This window comes from Castor canadensis, chromosome 12, assembly GCF_047511655.1.
Source record: "Castor canadensis chromosome 12, mCasCan1.hap1v2, whole genome shotgun sequence".
Classification (NCBI taxonomy): Eukaryota; Metazoa; Chordata; class Mammalia; order Rodentia; family Castoridae; genus Castor; species Castor canadensis.
Window position 1 is genome coordinate 33,812,640 of NC_133397.1, and position 15,022 is coordinate 33,827,661.

At 47.0% G+C, this 15,022-nt stretch overlaps 1 protein-coding gene across 1 annotated transcript; it reads left to right on the plus strand.

Annotated features, from left to right (window-relative positions):
• The first annotated feature begins 8,990 nt into the window (after nt 1–8,990).
• On the plus strand, nt 8,991–14,566 carry LOC141414796 (uncharacterized). Its single transcript, XM_074049555.1, has 2 exons — nt 8,991–11,318; nt 12,063–14,566. The coding sequence occupies exons 1-2, from the start codon at nt 9,797–9,799 to the stop codon at nt 14,219–14,221; spliced, it is 3,681 nt and encodes a 1,226-aa protein (XP_073905656.1). The 5' UTR covers nt 8,991–9,796; the 3' UTR covers nt 14,222–14,566.
• The last annotated feature ends 456 nt before the right edge of the window (nt 14,567–15,022 follow it).

The following is a 15,022-nucleotide window of genomic DNA, read 5'->3' on the forward strand; positions in this document are numbered from 1 at the left end:
GCTTTTGGCTACCATGATTGCTATAGATTGTCTATTTTAGAAATATCTGCGCAGAAGTGATTTGACAGGTAAATGGAACAGAGAAGAGAGAGAGAGAAAAAAAACACAAAAGATCAAGAAATCTTCTAAGAATAGCCCCTGTCTGGACTTTCTTCTCTCTTATAGGAGCTTCTGCAGGTAATTAGAGTGCAACAAGACCAGAGGAAGCTCTGTCTACACAATGCGAGTTGCTGGTTACTCTTGTCTGCCTCATTCTCAGCTTTTCCCCTTACTGGTCTTTGAGTTGGGGCATGGTCAGTTTTATCGTTAAAATCAAAATATTTAGCCATAGAATCTTATTGCTATAAGGGGTCTTACAGATCATTATGCCACAGGGGTTCCCAGGAATCCCTTCTCAATGTCAACAAGTTTTGGACTACCATTGAATAGCACTAAATCTTAGAGCATTCACAACTTCAGAAGATGTATAATGACAACATGTCACTATGAATTCAACAGCCATTTTACATGAATGTAAACTGTGTTAATCAGAAAAGCAATTACACATATTTGAAACAAATAACTACCCCTACATGAGTGAGACATGCCATTTATCTCTGTAACTTGCTAGGTGCACACGTGGGTTTCGTGGGTTTGGAAACCCCATGGATTCAGAGGCCCCCAAAGACTTACACCTGGGGAACCATTGGTCTAATTTAACTTCACATTTTAACAGAGTAATTAAATGTGGCTATGGATATTAAGTGGCTTTCCAACTCAACTGGTGGCAGAGCCCACCTCAGCAACATCTTTTCTATTGTACACCACAGTCTTCAACTTTTCTGAAATGATTATTCATGCAGATGAGCAGAGAGAAGTATTGTAAATGAACTAGCTCAGAGGAAACTCGGACATGCATCTCACGCAGACGAGGATGGCTCCCATATTTAACAACAACCACCACAACAAAACCCTTTCAGCTAATTAGACTGTGAGTACAGTTCTTGCATAACTCTCCCACTTGAAAAATATTTCTTGAGGGCAGCAAGGAGGCAGAGGGTTAGTATGTTAGATACTTTTGAACCTATAGAGTAAAACTTGGAAAGCATTAAATTTCTGATCACAGATCATAACTCCTTCCTCCCCACAAAAAGCAAAGTAATTTTTTTAAACCTTTAGGATTCTGGATTTTGGCAATGTACAGGCACAAAAGTCAGCAACAATGGACATTCTTAACTTCTGCCAAGTTGGGAGAAGCAATTCTGGCTGTTGAGTTGAGAAAAGAAATGAGAAAAATTACCAGCCAAACAATACATTATAATATTGGCAGACAGAGGAGGAGGAGTGTGTGAAAGACATTAAAAAGCCATTCAGTGTAAGAATGACTCAACTCAGCTGGAGAAAGATGAAAAGAACAACTGATAGTTCTTGGATATTTTTTAATGTTCAGATACAAGTGGGTGTCTCAAGGGTAGTCAGGTCTTCAGCCAAGGTTTCTGTGAGTGATTAATATGAGGTTAAAGATGCTGAACTGAAGGCTGATCAAATTCATGTTTTCCCTGGATGACCCATTTCTGGCAGTACTGCCTTAGTTTAGAGAGCTTCAGGAGTCCAGTAGATTAGCCCTAGGCCTCTGCCGATCTGGATGACTCTAGGGAGTCTGGGATGATTCTAATTCCTGTGGAAATGTGGGTCATTTGGGGGTGGATCCTGCATAGTCCAATCATACCTGTTATGTGGGTGTAGTAATCATGAGTTCATTTAGTTAGATCTGACCGTTTAGTAAGATGATAAAGGCTGGGCTGGTTGCTGGTGGCTAATGCCTGTAATCCTACCTACTTGGGAAGCAGAGATAGGATTGCAGTTTGAGGCTAGCCTGGGCAAAAAGTTATTGAGCTCCTATCTCAAAACAAAAAAAAACTAGGTCAGGTGGGGTGGCGGCACACAATGTAATCCCAGCTACGTGGGAGGCAGAGGTAGAAGGATCACAGTTCAAGGCTGGCCTGGACAAAATTGCAAGACCCTCTCTAAAAACAAACTAAAAGCAAAAAGGACTGGGGATGTGGTACAAGTGCTAGAGTGCTTGCCCTAGCAAGCATAAGGCCCTGAGTTCAATCCCCAGTGCCTCCCCCAACTAAAAAGAAGATCAAGACTGCTTATCTAAATGTTACTGAGTTTTCCCTAGATAAAGGATCTATCTTATAACTAAAAATTGGCAGTCTTCATCTTAACCAAATGATTTGAAACTATGAGATTCCTAAGAAGGAAGGTGGGGCCAGCCATGCAGAAACCAACTCCCATCTCCTGCTCCTCAGGAGCAGGAGCTCTGCCTGCATTGTCTTTGGGGGACAGCACATTTGGGTCTTAGACAAGTCAAGAGTAGATGCAATCAGTATTGACAGAAAAGCTATGAGAACAAACCATGGTTGATTCCACATTCCCTGCAGCTAAATGTAATAAAAACCGGGTCCAAGGAGTCTTGCTGGACCTGGGTTTCCCTCCCTCTCCTTCCCAAGCCTCTCAGGGAGGGAACAGTGTTTACCATGGAGCAGAAATCCTTTCTCTTCCCATTAACTCTCCCCACGGTGCCGCAGCGCTGGCAGCCATCCTGAGAAAGCTCTGAAAAGCATGTTGGTTAACCTGAGCGAGCGTCTTTGCTGCTGGGCAGATTCGGTTGCCTTGGTGAAGTCCCTGTGCATCTGAAGAGCGGCTCATCTGTTCCCGGCTGGGGATCACTTGTGTTCACCCAGGCATGGCACCCACAAGAAACCCTGAGACTGGCGAGCTGGTGCCTGGCCAGCTGTGAATCTTTAAGAAGAAGTGAATAAGCCAATTTTATTCCCTATATTCCAGGAGCACTCATTCTTGAAAGAAAAGTAGTCACAGGAGAGTTTGGTACTGGGGGGCTGGGGCATGAATGGCAAGTTGAGGAGAAGGGGGAGGGAAAGCAGAGAACAACAGACTAATGATGTGACTGAGGCTAAGGTGGTGGTGAGAGATTCTGGCCAGTTGCCTTGGGTGAGAAACTTTGTAGAGAATTGTCTAGAAAGGATTGTGAGGATGTAGCCTAAATGATATGCTGCTTTACAAAACCTCTTGCTCCTTTTTTAAAAGAAAATCACAGTGCATACCCATATTCTGCTCTGTCCAGTTGTGGGAGCCAGCAGACACAAGTGGCTATTGACTGCTCTCAACAGAGATATGTGGTATCACATATACACTGGATTTTGAAGACTTAGTAGGAAAGAAGCAATGTAAAGTATCTAGCTCATTGATTATTTTTTTACATTAGGTATACGTTGAAATGCTAATATTTTAGCATACTGGGTTAAAAGAAAAACAAATTATAGGCCAGGCATGGTGGTTCACACCTGTAATCCTAGCTAATCTGGAGATTGTGATTAGAGGATCAAGGCCATTCCAAGCAAAAAGTTCTCAAGACCCCATCTCAACCAGTGGTTGGCTGTGGTGAATGCTGATCATCACAGCTATAAGGAAATGCACAAATTGGAGGTTCATAGTCTGCACTGGCCCAGGCATTAAAGCGACACTCTTTCTCAAAAACAACTAACACCAAAAGGGCTGGTGGAGTGACCCAAGTGTTAAAGCAACTGCTTAGTAAGTGGGAGGTCTTGAGTTCAACCACCTATACTACCAAAAAAAAGGTGTGTATTTACTAAACTTAATTTTACCTTTTACTTTTAAAAATGTGTCTACTAGAAAATTTTAAGTTACATATATTGCTTGCATTATATTTCTCCTTGACAGCATTGATCTAGATTATTCTTTGAAGCTTCTGGAGTTTGATTTGTGTTTACTTGGGTTGGTGCTGGTGGTACTGCAGGGCTATACAAACAAATAGCCACACCCATGCCCATCAATGGCCAAAGTGGAAGTGTGTTGGGAGGGGTCAGACTTGACCTATCCCAGGCCCCAAAGGAGTGGATAATGTAGTCTCTGTTGTATGCACCTGTTGCTGAATACTTTTTCCTTCAAGTATTTGCCCATGTATTCAATGTTGTAAAGAACAACTGACCAACCATCATAAAATTTGTGCTCAGTTTTAATTATTTTTAGGGAAAATTCTTATAAGCAAAATTACTAAGAAGTGTGCACATATTTAAGGCTTCAGAAATACATACCCAAATTACCTTTGGTAAGTATATGTGTATGCAGACACCTGCAGACATTCAGAAAGATTTGGAATCTGGTGAAACTAGCACCTGTCCTTAAATACATAAAAAGGAAGAATGGAAATGGTTGATACAGAAAAATCTCAGGGGGCAAGTACTGGAAATAAAAGGGTTGCTTGAGTAAGGGATGGAGAGAAAAGAGCTTCTCCTCAACTATAACTATCACTGGTCTTCTCTCAGTAAGAATCCCTGAGAAGGAAGAGAAAGGAAAGGAAGATGGGAGAAATGGGAGAAACCAGTGAGAATGAAATGGAGAGAATAGAGCCGAGCAAGACTAGACATGGTTTGCTTGGTTTCTAATAGATCTTAGGAGCTTGAAACAGCTTGGGAATGCCACTCCACAGAGCAGAAACCTTCTGTAAAGCCACTGTAAGCTAAAAGCCTAACAGATTTCAGCAATGCTCAGTAGCAGCAGCCTTGAGCGGATTTATCTGAGAAGTGGCCTTGAAGCAGCTGTAATTCTTTGTTCAGTCAGGACTGGGTAGAAAAGGGCATTTGCATAAGTGATGAGATAGAATGGCTCCTAGGGTCCTCAAGGTCTGAAATGCTCACTGTGTATCGCCCTTCAGCCTCTCCATGGAAAGTTGAAGGAGGTGGAAGTTTTCAGTGACCTATCACAGGGGTCCCTGATGACATCCCTGGCATGGTATGACTGTGTAGCATTGTCTGTAACTATCTGGAGCACAGATTCATCAGAATAGTGTTCTTTATGTCACATTAAGGCAAGACAAGATACTCATTCTGAAGACAGTAGAAACACATAAAATCCTTCAACAGAGTTCAGCCTATGCACTGGATCTGAACAAATTCAGTGCAATTTCTTATGCTGTAACTCCTGCATCTTTGGGACAGAGCAATGAAAACGAATGTTCTAAATGATGACCCAAGGCACTGCCGGGGTGTGAAGTGCCTCACAAATCATCAAAGAAAGATTAAATTATGCCTTGTACTTACCAAAGCCAAAAAGTGAACTAATAATATATTTTAGAAACCGTTGCTGCAGGAGCTGAAACTGAAAACATGACAGTGTTTATCCCCAACGTGACTAGAACTTCTCAGTCACCATAATTAAAGGTTTTCATTTAATTCTATTTTACATATGGATAATAGGTGTGAGAAGCTCTTATGTGTTAGGACTTCTTGAAGGCAAATTGTTAACACCTGCCAGACTGGCAGGCCAGCTGCATTGACATCACTAGGGACTAGTTAGAAATGCAAATTCTAAGCCCTAATCTCCCTCCACCCCAACCTCCCAAGGCATGGAGCTACACTCCAGCATTGTCTCCAGGGAATTCATATGTGCACTGAAGTTTGAGAAATGCTAGCCTAGGGGACGGAAGAATATTCAGTCTCTTGGAAAGGAAGGAACCCCTTGAACAGGGCATCTGGGGCTAAAACTATTTCTTTAATGCTTATTTTATGTTATAGGTACTATATAAGTACTTTCCATGACTTGTCTCATTTTAATGAGGATAACAGTACTATGAAGCCAGTATGAAAATTAATTCCATTTTATATATAAGAAAACAGAGATACAAACCCAAACTCATACACACTAGGTAGTAGAACCCAGATTTACGTCTGGACTACCACTTGTTGGCAGGACAACATGCTGTCTCTCTTCCTCAGGTTTTAAGCCATCTATAAGGAGGGCAAATATGAAGTCCGATGGGTCTTGGCCCCATGAGTTTCTCTATCCCCTGGACTTTCGTGGTTCAAGTTATCACAGAATGTAGATGGTGGAATGGCTTCCCAAAGCCATCAGTTAATGGGAGAGTCCTGGGTGGAGCTCAGGCTTTCTGATATTTCACTTCATGCATTGCTATTGAAAGGAATAGGAGGTCTCAGTGGGCCCCAACCCCCTTGTTGGAGAAACCAGTACCAAACATCCCATGTAGATAAGATAAGCAATGCGGCAGGGCTCAGTTAGGGCATATAGAATGTGGGGAATGTGAGCGGGGGGTACATGCAAGATGTGAAGTACGTGCAAGATGTGAGGTATGCGCAAGATGTGCTCTGCCTGCTTGCCCAATGTTGATAACGAAAATATGCATGCCACCGCGGTCTATATAAGATTTCCCCTAAAGAGGCTCAGGGTCATGTTTTCCTAACCGGTCCTGCGTGTCCGTGTGGGAGCTCGACCCTGGCTAGCCAGCCCAATAAACTCTGCTTTGTTGATTGCATTCACGCCTGGCTCTCTGTCTCTCGGGGGAATAGGATTCCGGGTCCTAACATTTGGAGGTTCCACCGAGATTTCATTTTCTCGAGAGACAGAACCTGCCTGCGAGAAAGCAGGGGCGATCCCAAGTCCTAGGCGTTGGGAGGGGATCCCAGACCCTCATTTGGAGGAACTTGAGTGTTCCATTTGGGCCGCGGCAGGGATTCGGCCAATCCCCAGGGAGATTCATTCTGGGAATCTCGCAAGGAGGACCACAGGGTCCTATTGGGAGAGGCTTTCCTCTCATTTGGGCTTGAGCATTTTAGGAACCCTGGCGCCAGGTGAAGAACTAATTGAGCTAGTCGACCGACCACCCGTCAAGTGGACGCCTTTCGGCCTGATATCCCAGTTGGATGGTGAGGAGGTTGAATGGGGTGCGCACCAGTGTGAGAGAAGGACCCGTCCGAGCGAGTGCTGGAGAGTGTTGTGTGTGTGTGGAATTATTGTTGCCTTTACCCTTTTTGTTCTATCTCTCTTGGTGTTTGAGTCTCCTTCCACAATGGGACAGGGACAAACAACCCCAAAGTCTCTGATCCTTTCTCACTTTCCAGAAGTTAAAGAAAGGGCCTTAAATGCGGGTCTGGTCATCAAGAAAGGTAAGTTCGACACCTTTTGTTCTGCAGAGTGGCCCACCTTTGGAGTCGGGTGGCCCATTCAAGGTTCCCTCTCCCTAGACCTGATCACTAAGGTTAAAGCAGTCATTTTTCAGCCAGACAATCGAGGCCATCCAGACCAAGTTCCTTACATTTTGGTTTGGGAGGATCTGGTGAGGAACCCTCCCCCTTGGTTAACAGTTTTTCTGACCCACCCCTCCAGTTCGGCCCCCGGGGCTAAAACCCCAGTCACGCCCGCCTTGGTCATAAAGGAGGAGGAAAAACTTCCTCTTCCCACCTTGACCGGTCCTCAAATTAGGGCATCTCCTTCACCATCTCTGGTCTTACCAGAGAGTTCCCCCCTTTACCCATCCCTCGCAGGGGCAGAGGAAGATCGGCCGCCTCCATACGTGACTCCCCCTGGCCAAGCCAGTGCCCCGGAGGAGGAAATTTCCTCATCCTCCTCAACAGGACTGGCAGCAGGAGGAGGAATGGGTCGAAGACTTCGCCCCCGAGGGATCCGGGAAAGGGAGGGGGAAGACGGGCCCCCCTCATCAACACAGGGGGAGGAAACTGTCCCTACACTTCCAGTCCGGATGGTGGGCCAAGGGGGACCGGGAGGAGGGCAACAGTTTCAGTACTGGCCCTTCTCCTCCAGTGATCTATATAACTGGAGGATGCAGAACCCGCCCTTTTCTGAAGACCCCAAGTGTCTCATAGATCTCCTGGAGTCCATCATGCATACACACCGTCCCACTTGGGATGACTGTCATCAGCTGCTCAATACTCTTTTTACGACGGAGGAACGAGAGCGCATCCTCAACGAAGCGAGGAAGAACGTCTTGGGGGATAATGGGAGACCCACAACTCTCCAACCGGCCATAGACGAGGCTTTTCCCCTACGCCGCCCTAATTGGGATTTCGGGACCGCAGAAGGTAGGGAGCGTCTTCGGATCTACCGCCAGACTCTTATGGCCGGTCTCCGAGCGGCTGCCAGAAGGCCCACCAATTTTGCAAAAGTGAAAGCAGTCGTTCAAAGGGAAAACGAAAGCCCAGCCGGTTTCTTAGAGCCCCTCTATGAGGCATACTGTCAGTACACCCCTATTGACCCTGAGGCGGACCTCCACCGGTCTGCTGTGGTACTCTCATTCATTAATCAGGCAGCTCCAGACATTAGGAGAAAACTCAATAAACAGGAAAACTTAGGGGAGATGACTATAAGGGAAATGCTGCAGGTAGCGGAAAAGGTCTTTACCGCTAGGGAAACTCCAGAAGAAAGGGAGGAAAGACAGAGAAAGGAAGACAGGGAGGCCCAGGAGAAATTGAGAAAGGAGGACCGGGAGTTCCAGGCTAAGGAAAACCGAAAGCAACAGAGAGAAATGGCTCGTATTTTCCTAGCGGGTGTCCGGGACCAACCCAGGGGAGGGGGCCACGCCAGGACCCCGGATAAGGAACACTGTTTTTACTGTAAGGAAACGGGGCATTGGAAGAGAGAATGTCCTAAGTTAAAGGGAAGAAGAGGGTTTGGAAGGAGACCGGGGGAAAACAGGGAAAGGGAACGAGCAGTAGAGCAGGCCAGAGTCCTCCTAGCCGGAGAAGAGGACTGAAGGAGACAGGGCTCAGACCCCCTCCCCGAGTCCTGGGTAACAATGCATGTGGAGGGGAAGCCAATGGGGTTCATGGTGGATACCGGTGCCCAATATTCGGTTTTAAACAAGGCACATGGACCTTTGAACAAGGCACGAACAAGTGTTGTTCAGGGGGCCACCGGTACGCAGTTATATACATGGACTACCAAAAGAAAGGTGAACTTAGGAAAACACCAGGTCACACACTCCTTCTTGGTCGTCCCTGAGAGCCCCACTCCCCTGCTCGGACGGGACCTACTCACCAAAATAGGGGCCCATATCCATTTTGAACCAGATGGAATAATTGTGACTGATCGAGAAGGGAACCCGATTCATGTCTTGTCCCTATCATTGGCTGATGAGCATCGTCTGTTTGAGAGTCAACAGGAACCAGGAGGGGACATGACTCATTGGGTAAAAAGATTTCCCACGGCCTGGGCAGAGACTGCGGGAACCGGCCTCGCCAAACACCTCCCACCCGTAGTTATACAATTGAAGGCTTCTGCTCTCCCCATTCGGGTGAAACAGTATCCTATGCCTGAGGAGGCCCGAAGAGGCATAGCCCCTCATATCCACAGGCTAATAAAGGAAGGAGTACTGCGGCCTTGTCAGTCTGCCTGGAATACTCCTCTGCTCCCTGTCCGAAAGCCGGGAAGTGGGGACTATAGGCCTGTGCAAGACCTACGAAAGGTAAACGAGCAGACGGAGGACATTCATCCCACCGTTCCGAATCCCTAAACCTTGCTCAGCCACCTACCCCCCTCGCAAGTATGGTATACAACCCTTGATTTGAAAGATGCTTTCTTCAGCATTCCATTGTCAGAAATTAGTCAGCCGCTATTTGCTTTCGAATGGCAAGAAGATGGGGGCCAATCCGGACAGCTCACTTGGACCAGACTGCCGCAAGGATTTAAAAACTCTCCCACCCTGTTTAATGAGGCCCTGAGCCAGGACCTGGAACCTTTTCGTCGGAGCCACCCACGAGTCACTCTATTACAGTATGTTGATGACTTACTGTTAGCGGCAGAAACCCGAGAGGAGTGCATCAAGGCTACTGAACACCTGCTAACGGAATTAGGTGAGCTGGGGTATCGGGCAAGTGCCAAGAAAACTCACATCTGTAAAAGGTCAGTGACATATTTGGGTTATCGGATTGCAGATGGGGCAAGATGGCTGACTGATGCCATGAAACAGACTATTCTGGCTATCCCATCCCCGACATCCACTAGGGGGGTGAGAGAATTCCTGGGCTCCGCGGGGTTCTGTAGACTCTGGATTCCAGGATTTGCGGAAATAGCCAGACCCCTATATGAGGCCACCAAAGAAGCTCCAGATTGGAGTTGGGGAGAGAGAGAACAACAAGCCTTTGATCAGCTAAAAGACGCTCTTTTGCAGGCCCCTGCCTTAGCCTTGCCAGATCCTACAAGACCATTCACTCTGTTTGTAGATGAGAAAAAGGGGGTAGCCAAAGGAGTCTTGACCCAACAGCTAGGTCCCTGGAAGAGACCAGTGGCATACTTTTCCAAGAAATTAGACGCAGTAGCGGCAGGATGGCCCCCCTGCCTCCGCATCATAGCGGCCATTGCCGTGCTGGTGAGAGAAGCCGATAAACTAACCTTTGGACAGGCCCTCTGGGTAACGGCCCCTCACCCGGTGGAGGGAATCCTTAAACAACCCCCTGGAAAATGGATGACGAATGCCAGGCTCACCCACTACCAGGGGCTCTTGTTGGATTCCCCTCGGATCACATTCACAGATCCCGTAATCCTGAACCCTGCCACCTTGTTGCCTAACCCGGAACTGCAGACACCTGTCCATAACTGCAAAGAATTCCTCTCTGAAGTTACACAGGTACGGGCTGACCTAAAGGATACCCCCCTGTCCGGCTGCAAATTAAACTGGTACACGGATGGAAGCAGTTTTTTCCAAGATGGAGCCCGAAGGGCAGGGGCAGCTGTAGTCGACCAAGAAGGAAATACGGTATGGAGCAGCGCCCTCCCACCCAGAACATCAGCCCAAAAAGCGGAATTAATTGCCTTGGCAGAGGCCCTGGAGAGGGCAAAAGGAAAGCGAGTCAATATCTACACCAATAGCCGCTATGCTTTTGGTACCATCCATGTCCACGGGGCCATCCAACGCGAAAGAGGATTCCGCACAGCAGAAGGAAAACATCTAAAGAACCTAGCCGAAGTCCAGCGTCTATTAATGGCAGTGGAAAAACCGAAGGCAGTGGCAGTGATGTATGTCCCAGGCCACCAGTCTGCCAAGACGCCGGAAGCTGTCGGTAACAACAGAGCAGATCAAGAAGCAAAGAGAGTAGCAATGGTGAGTCCTCCCATGGAGACAGGGCAACCTTCCACGGTTGCGGCGATAGACGTGCCGGTCCCAGAGCTCCCTCCGCTACCCCCCCGACCAGAATACTCCACAGAGGATTTCACTTGGATGAGAGCCCACTCCCCCTTTAGAGAAGGGGAAGACGGATGGAAAAGCAACTTGGAAGGCAAGTTAATTCTGCCTGAAAAACTCGGACGATTCCTGTTGGCTAACTTACATAAGTCCACCCATTTGGGGCGGAGAAAATTACTAGACTTGTTGACATCTGCGCAGCTCCGATTTCCGAACCAGACCATAGCAGTCCGCCAAATTGTGGAAGATTGTGCCAGCTGCACAATCATGAAACCAGGACGAAGGGAGGGGCACCATACAGGTACTCGGGAACGGGGGAGGGCTCTGGGAAGAAGTTGGGAAGTGGATTTTACTGAGGTAAAACCGGGAAAGTTTGGGTACAAATATTTGCTGGTATTCATAGATACCTTTTCAGGCTGGGTGGAGGCTTTTCCTACAAAGAAGGAGACGAGTCAGGTAGTGGCAAAGGCTTTGCTAGAGGAAATCATACCCAGATATGGGGTGCCTGAGGCAATTGGGTCAGATAACGGTCCGGCTTTTGTAAGTCCTGCAGGGACTAGCCCAGACTATGGGGGCCAATTGGAAGCTACATTGTGAATATAACCCCCGGAGCTCAGGGCAAGTAGAAAGGATGAATAGGACACTAAAGGAGACTTTAGCCAAATTGGCCCTGGAGACTGGCGGTGATTGGGTGACACTCCTTCCCTTGGCCATCTTCCGAGTCCGGAACTCCCCCTATGTCCATGGGCTAACTCCCTTTGAGATCCTGTATGGGGCTCCACCCCCCATCATTCAGAGGACCTTAAGCCCAGAACTAGGTGATCTGGCCCCAAATTACCTGACCATGTTGCAGGCTTTAGCTAAAGTGCAACAACGGATTTGGCCCTTAATTCAAGCATACCACGCTGTTAAGAGGGACCCAGCTCCGGAACATGGCATAGTCCCGGGTGACATGGTATGGGTTAAAAGGCATCAGTCCAAAACCCTAGAGCCTAGATGGAAAGGACCTTATGTTGTACTGTTTACTACCCCTACCGCCCTCAAGGTCGACGGGATTGCAGCATGGGTACACCATTCCCATGTAAGACGGGCTCACCCTCCGGAGAAAAAACAGGAAAATTGGTCCGCACGGAAGCATCCAACAAACCCACTCAAGCTCCGGCTGATACGGGATGCTCCGAAAAACGAGAACACTCCAGATGCTCCGCAGCCCTCCTAGAATGGGATTATCACCTGGGTCCACTACACCCACATCAGACTGGCAGATCCGGTAGCTATGAAGAAAGGCTTCCTGCCAACAAGAAGGGTGTCCCACCACAAGGAAAATTTTTTCAAACTCAAACTTCATACTGGACCTTGGTAACTTTATTCCTTTTTCTAACCCTGTCCACCACTTGCTGGGGGCATACAAATCCACATCAACCTTTTAACCTGACCTGGATGATTGTAGATGTGTCCACAGGAGACATTCTTAACCAGACCTCCAAGGTGACCCCTCCCAGCACCTGGTTCCCAGAATTATACTTTGACTTAAGGGCCTTATTCACTGGCAGGGGACAATGGGATTTGCGCCAAAGTTACTTCTATGTCTGCCCCGCTCCCCAACCCAACCACAGAAAAAAATGTGGAGGAATCGCAGACTATTATTGTAAGTCATGGGGTTGTGAGAGCTCAGGGGATATATGGTGGCCACCCCCCAAACAGGGGGACCTTATTCAATTAAGTAGAGTCTCTCAATCTGGCATTACATACCACCAACCTAGACCTATAAATAAGGGATGCCCAACTCCCCCCAATTGTAATCCCATTATGATAAATTTCACTGATTTAGGAAAAAAGGCAACGAATTGGGAATTGGGTAAATCCTGGGGAGTCAGACTCTACAAAACAAATCATCCAGGAGCCCTTTTTACTTTGCGGCGTGTGCAACAACCAGTCTCTACTCTAACAATAGGCCCTAATAAGGTACTTAGGCCACCCTATGTAAAGCCACCTCCCCGACCTTCCACAGCTCATCACCTTCCCTCAACCATAGCCCGGGCTAATGTTACAACTCCAAGACCATCAGAAACCAGCCCTCCCCTGGTGAGGCCCAGTCTCATGACCAGATCTAAAGACCCCCTCTGGGAGCTAGTGGGTGCTGCCTTCCTGACGTTAAACCACACCAACCCTAACATGACTAACTCCTGTTGGTTATGTTATGATGTGAGGCCCCCATTCTATGAGGCAATAGGGCTAAACACCACTCACGATACCTCATCTGAGGAAAACCCTACTCAATGTTCCTGGGGAGACCGTAAGAGAGGTCTGACCATACAGCAGGTAAGCGGCCAAGGAACCTGTTTAGGAAAAGTGCCAAAGAACAGACGGGACTTATGTACTGTTATTAACGCCAGTTCTACCTGGGAAAATGCTATTAAATGGGTAATTCCAAAGGACAATGGGTGGTGGCTATGCTCGCGGTCCGGACTCACCCCGTGCCTATCAACTAAGGTGTTTAACAGCTCTAAAGAATTCTGTGTTATAGTGACTGTGCTGCCCCGCATCCTCTATCATTCGGAAGAGAGTCTATATTCATACTGGAATACAAAAATGGTTGAAAAAAGGAAAAAGAGAGAACCTATTTCCACAGTAACTATTGCTACCCTACTCAGCCTAGGGTTAGCGGGAGCAGGAACCGGCATAGCTTCTTTGGCCACCCAGCAGAAAGGGATGTCTTCGCTGCGTGCAGCCATAGATGAAGATATAGAGAGAATAGAAACCTCCATTAGCCACCTAGAAAAATCCCTCACTTCCCTGTCTGAGGTAGTACTTCAAAACCGACGAGGTCTGGACTTGTTGTTCCTCCAAAAGGGGGGACTATGTGTTGCTCTAGGGGAAGAATGTTGTTTTTACGCTGACCATACCGGAGTTGTTCGTGACTCCATGTCTAAACTTCGAAAGAGCCTGGAACAAAGAAAACGAGAAAGAGAGGCCGGGGAAAGCTGGTTTGAGTCTTGGTTTAACCAGTCCCCATGGTTGGCTACCCTTTTATCTGCATTGGCAGGGCCAATAATAATCATCCTATTACTTGTTACCATAGGACTCTGGATTCTAAACCGACTTATGACTTTTGTCAAAAGTCGAATTAATACTATCCAACTTCTGGTCCTCCGCCAACAATATCAGGCTCTTCATCCCCTTGAGAATGATTCCTCAATTTAGGCCATAAGAAAAGGGGGGAATGAAAGGAATAGGAGGTCTCAGCGGGCCCCAACCCCCTTGTTGGAGAAACCAGTACCAAACATCCCATGTAGATAAGATAAGCAATGCGGCAGGGCTCAGTTAGGGCATATAGAATGTGGGGAATGTGAGCGGGGGGTACATGCAAGATGTGAAGTACGTGCAAGATGTGAGGTACGCGCAAGATGTGCTCTGCCTGCTTGCCCAATGTTGATAACGAAAATATGCATGCCACCGCGGTCTATATAAGATTTCCCCTAAAGAGGCTCAGGGTCGTGTTTTCCTAACCGGTCCTGCGTGTCCGTGTGGGAGCTCGACCCTGGCTAGCCAGCCCAATAAACTCTGCTTTGTTGATTGCATTCACGCCTGGCTCTCTGTCTCTCGAGGGAATAGGATTCCGGGTCCTAACACTATCAGAAAATACTGAGACCACAAAATGTATTTCTAATCCCATTTTTCCAAAGTAATATCTGTTAAACTTGAGGTTTACTTTTTTTTTCCAGCTTGAGTTATAATTGACAAATAAAAGCAGTATATATTTAAGGTGAATGACATGATGTTTTGATATATGTATACTCTGTGAAATTATTACTGCCGTGAGGATAATCAACACATCTGTCACCTCATATAGTCACCTTTTTATGTGTGTGTAGTTAGAAGACTAACTCTCTACTCTCTTAGCAAGTTTCAAGTATACCATACAATCTTATTAATCCCGTGGCCGTGGGGAAAAAAAAAACAAAAACAAAAACAAAATACCATGCTGTATGTTAGATATCCAGA

Excerpts from the sequence above, each read along its gene's own strand:
- LOC141414796 (XM_074049555.1), top strand. The coding sequence starts at position 9,797 with ATGAAACAGACTATTCTGGCTATCCCATCCCCGACATCCACTAGGGGG. Across the intron at positions 11,319-12,062 it reads AAGGGAGGGGCACCATACAG|GTCGACGGGATTGCAGCATG; the intron begins GTACTCGGGAAC and ends ACCGCCCTCAAG.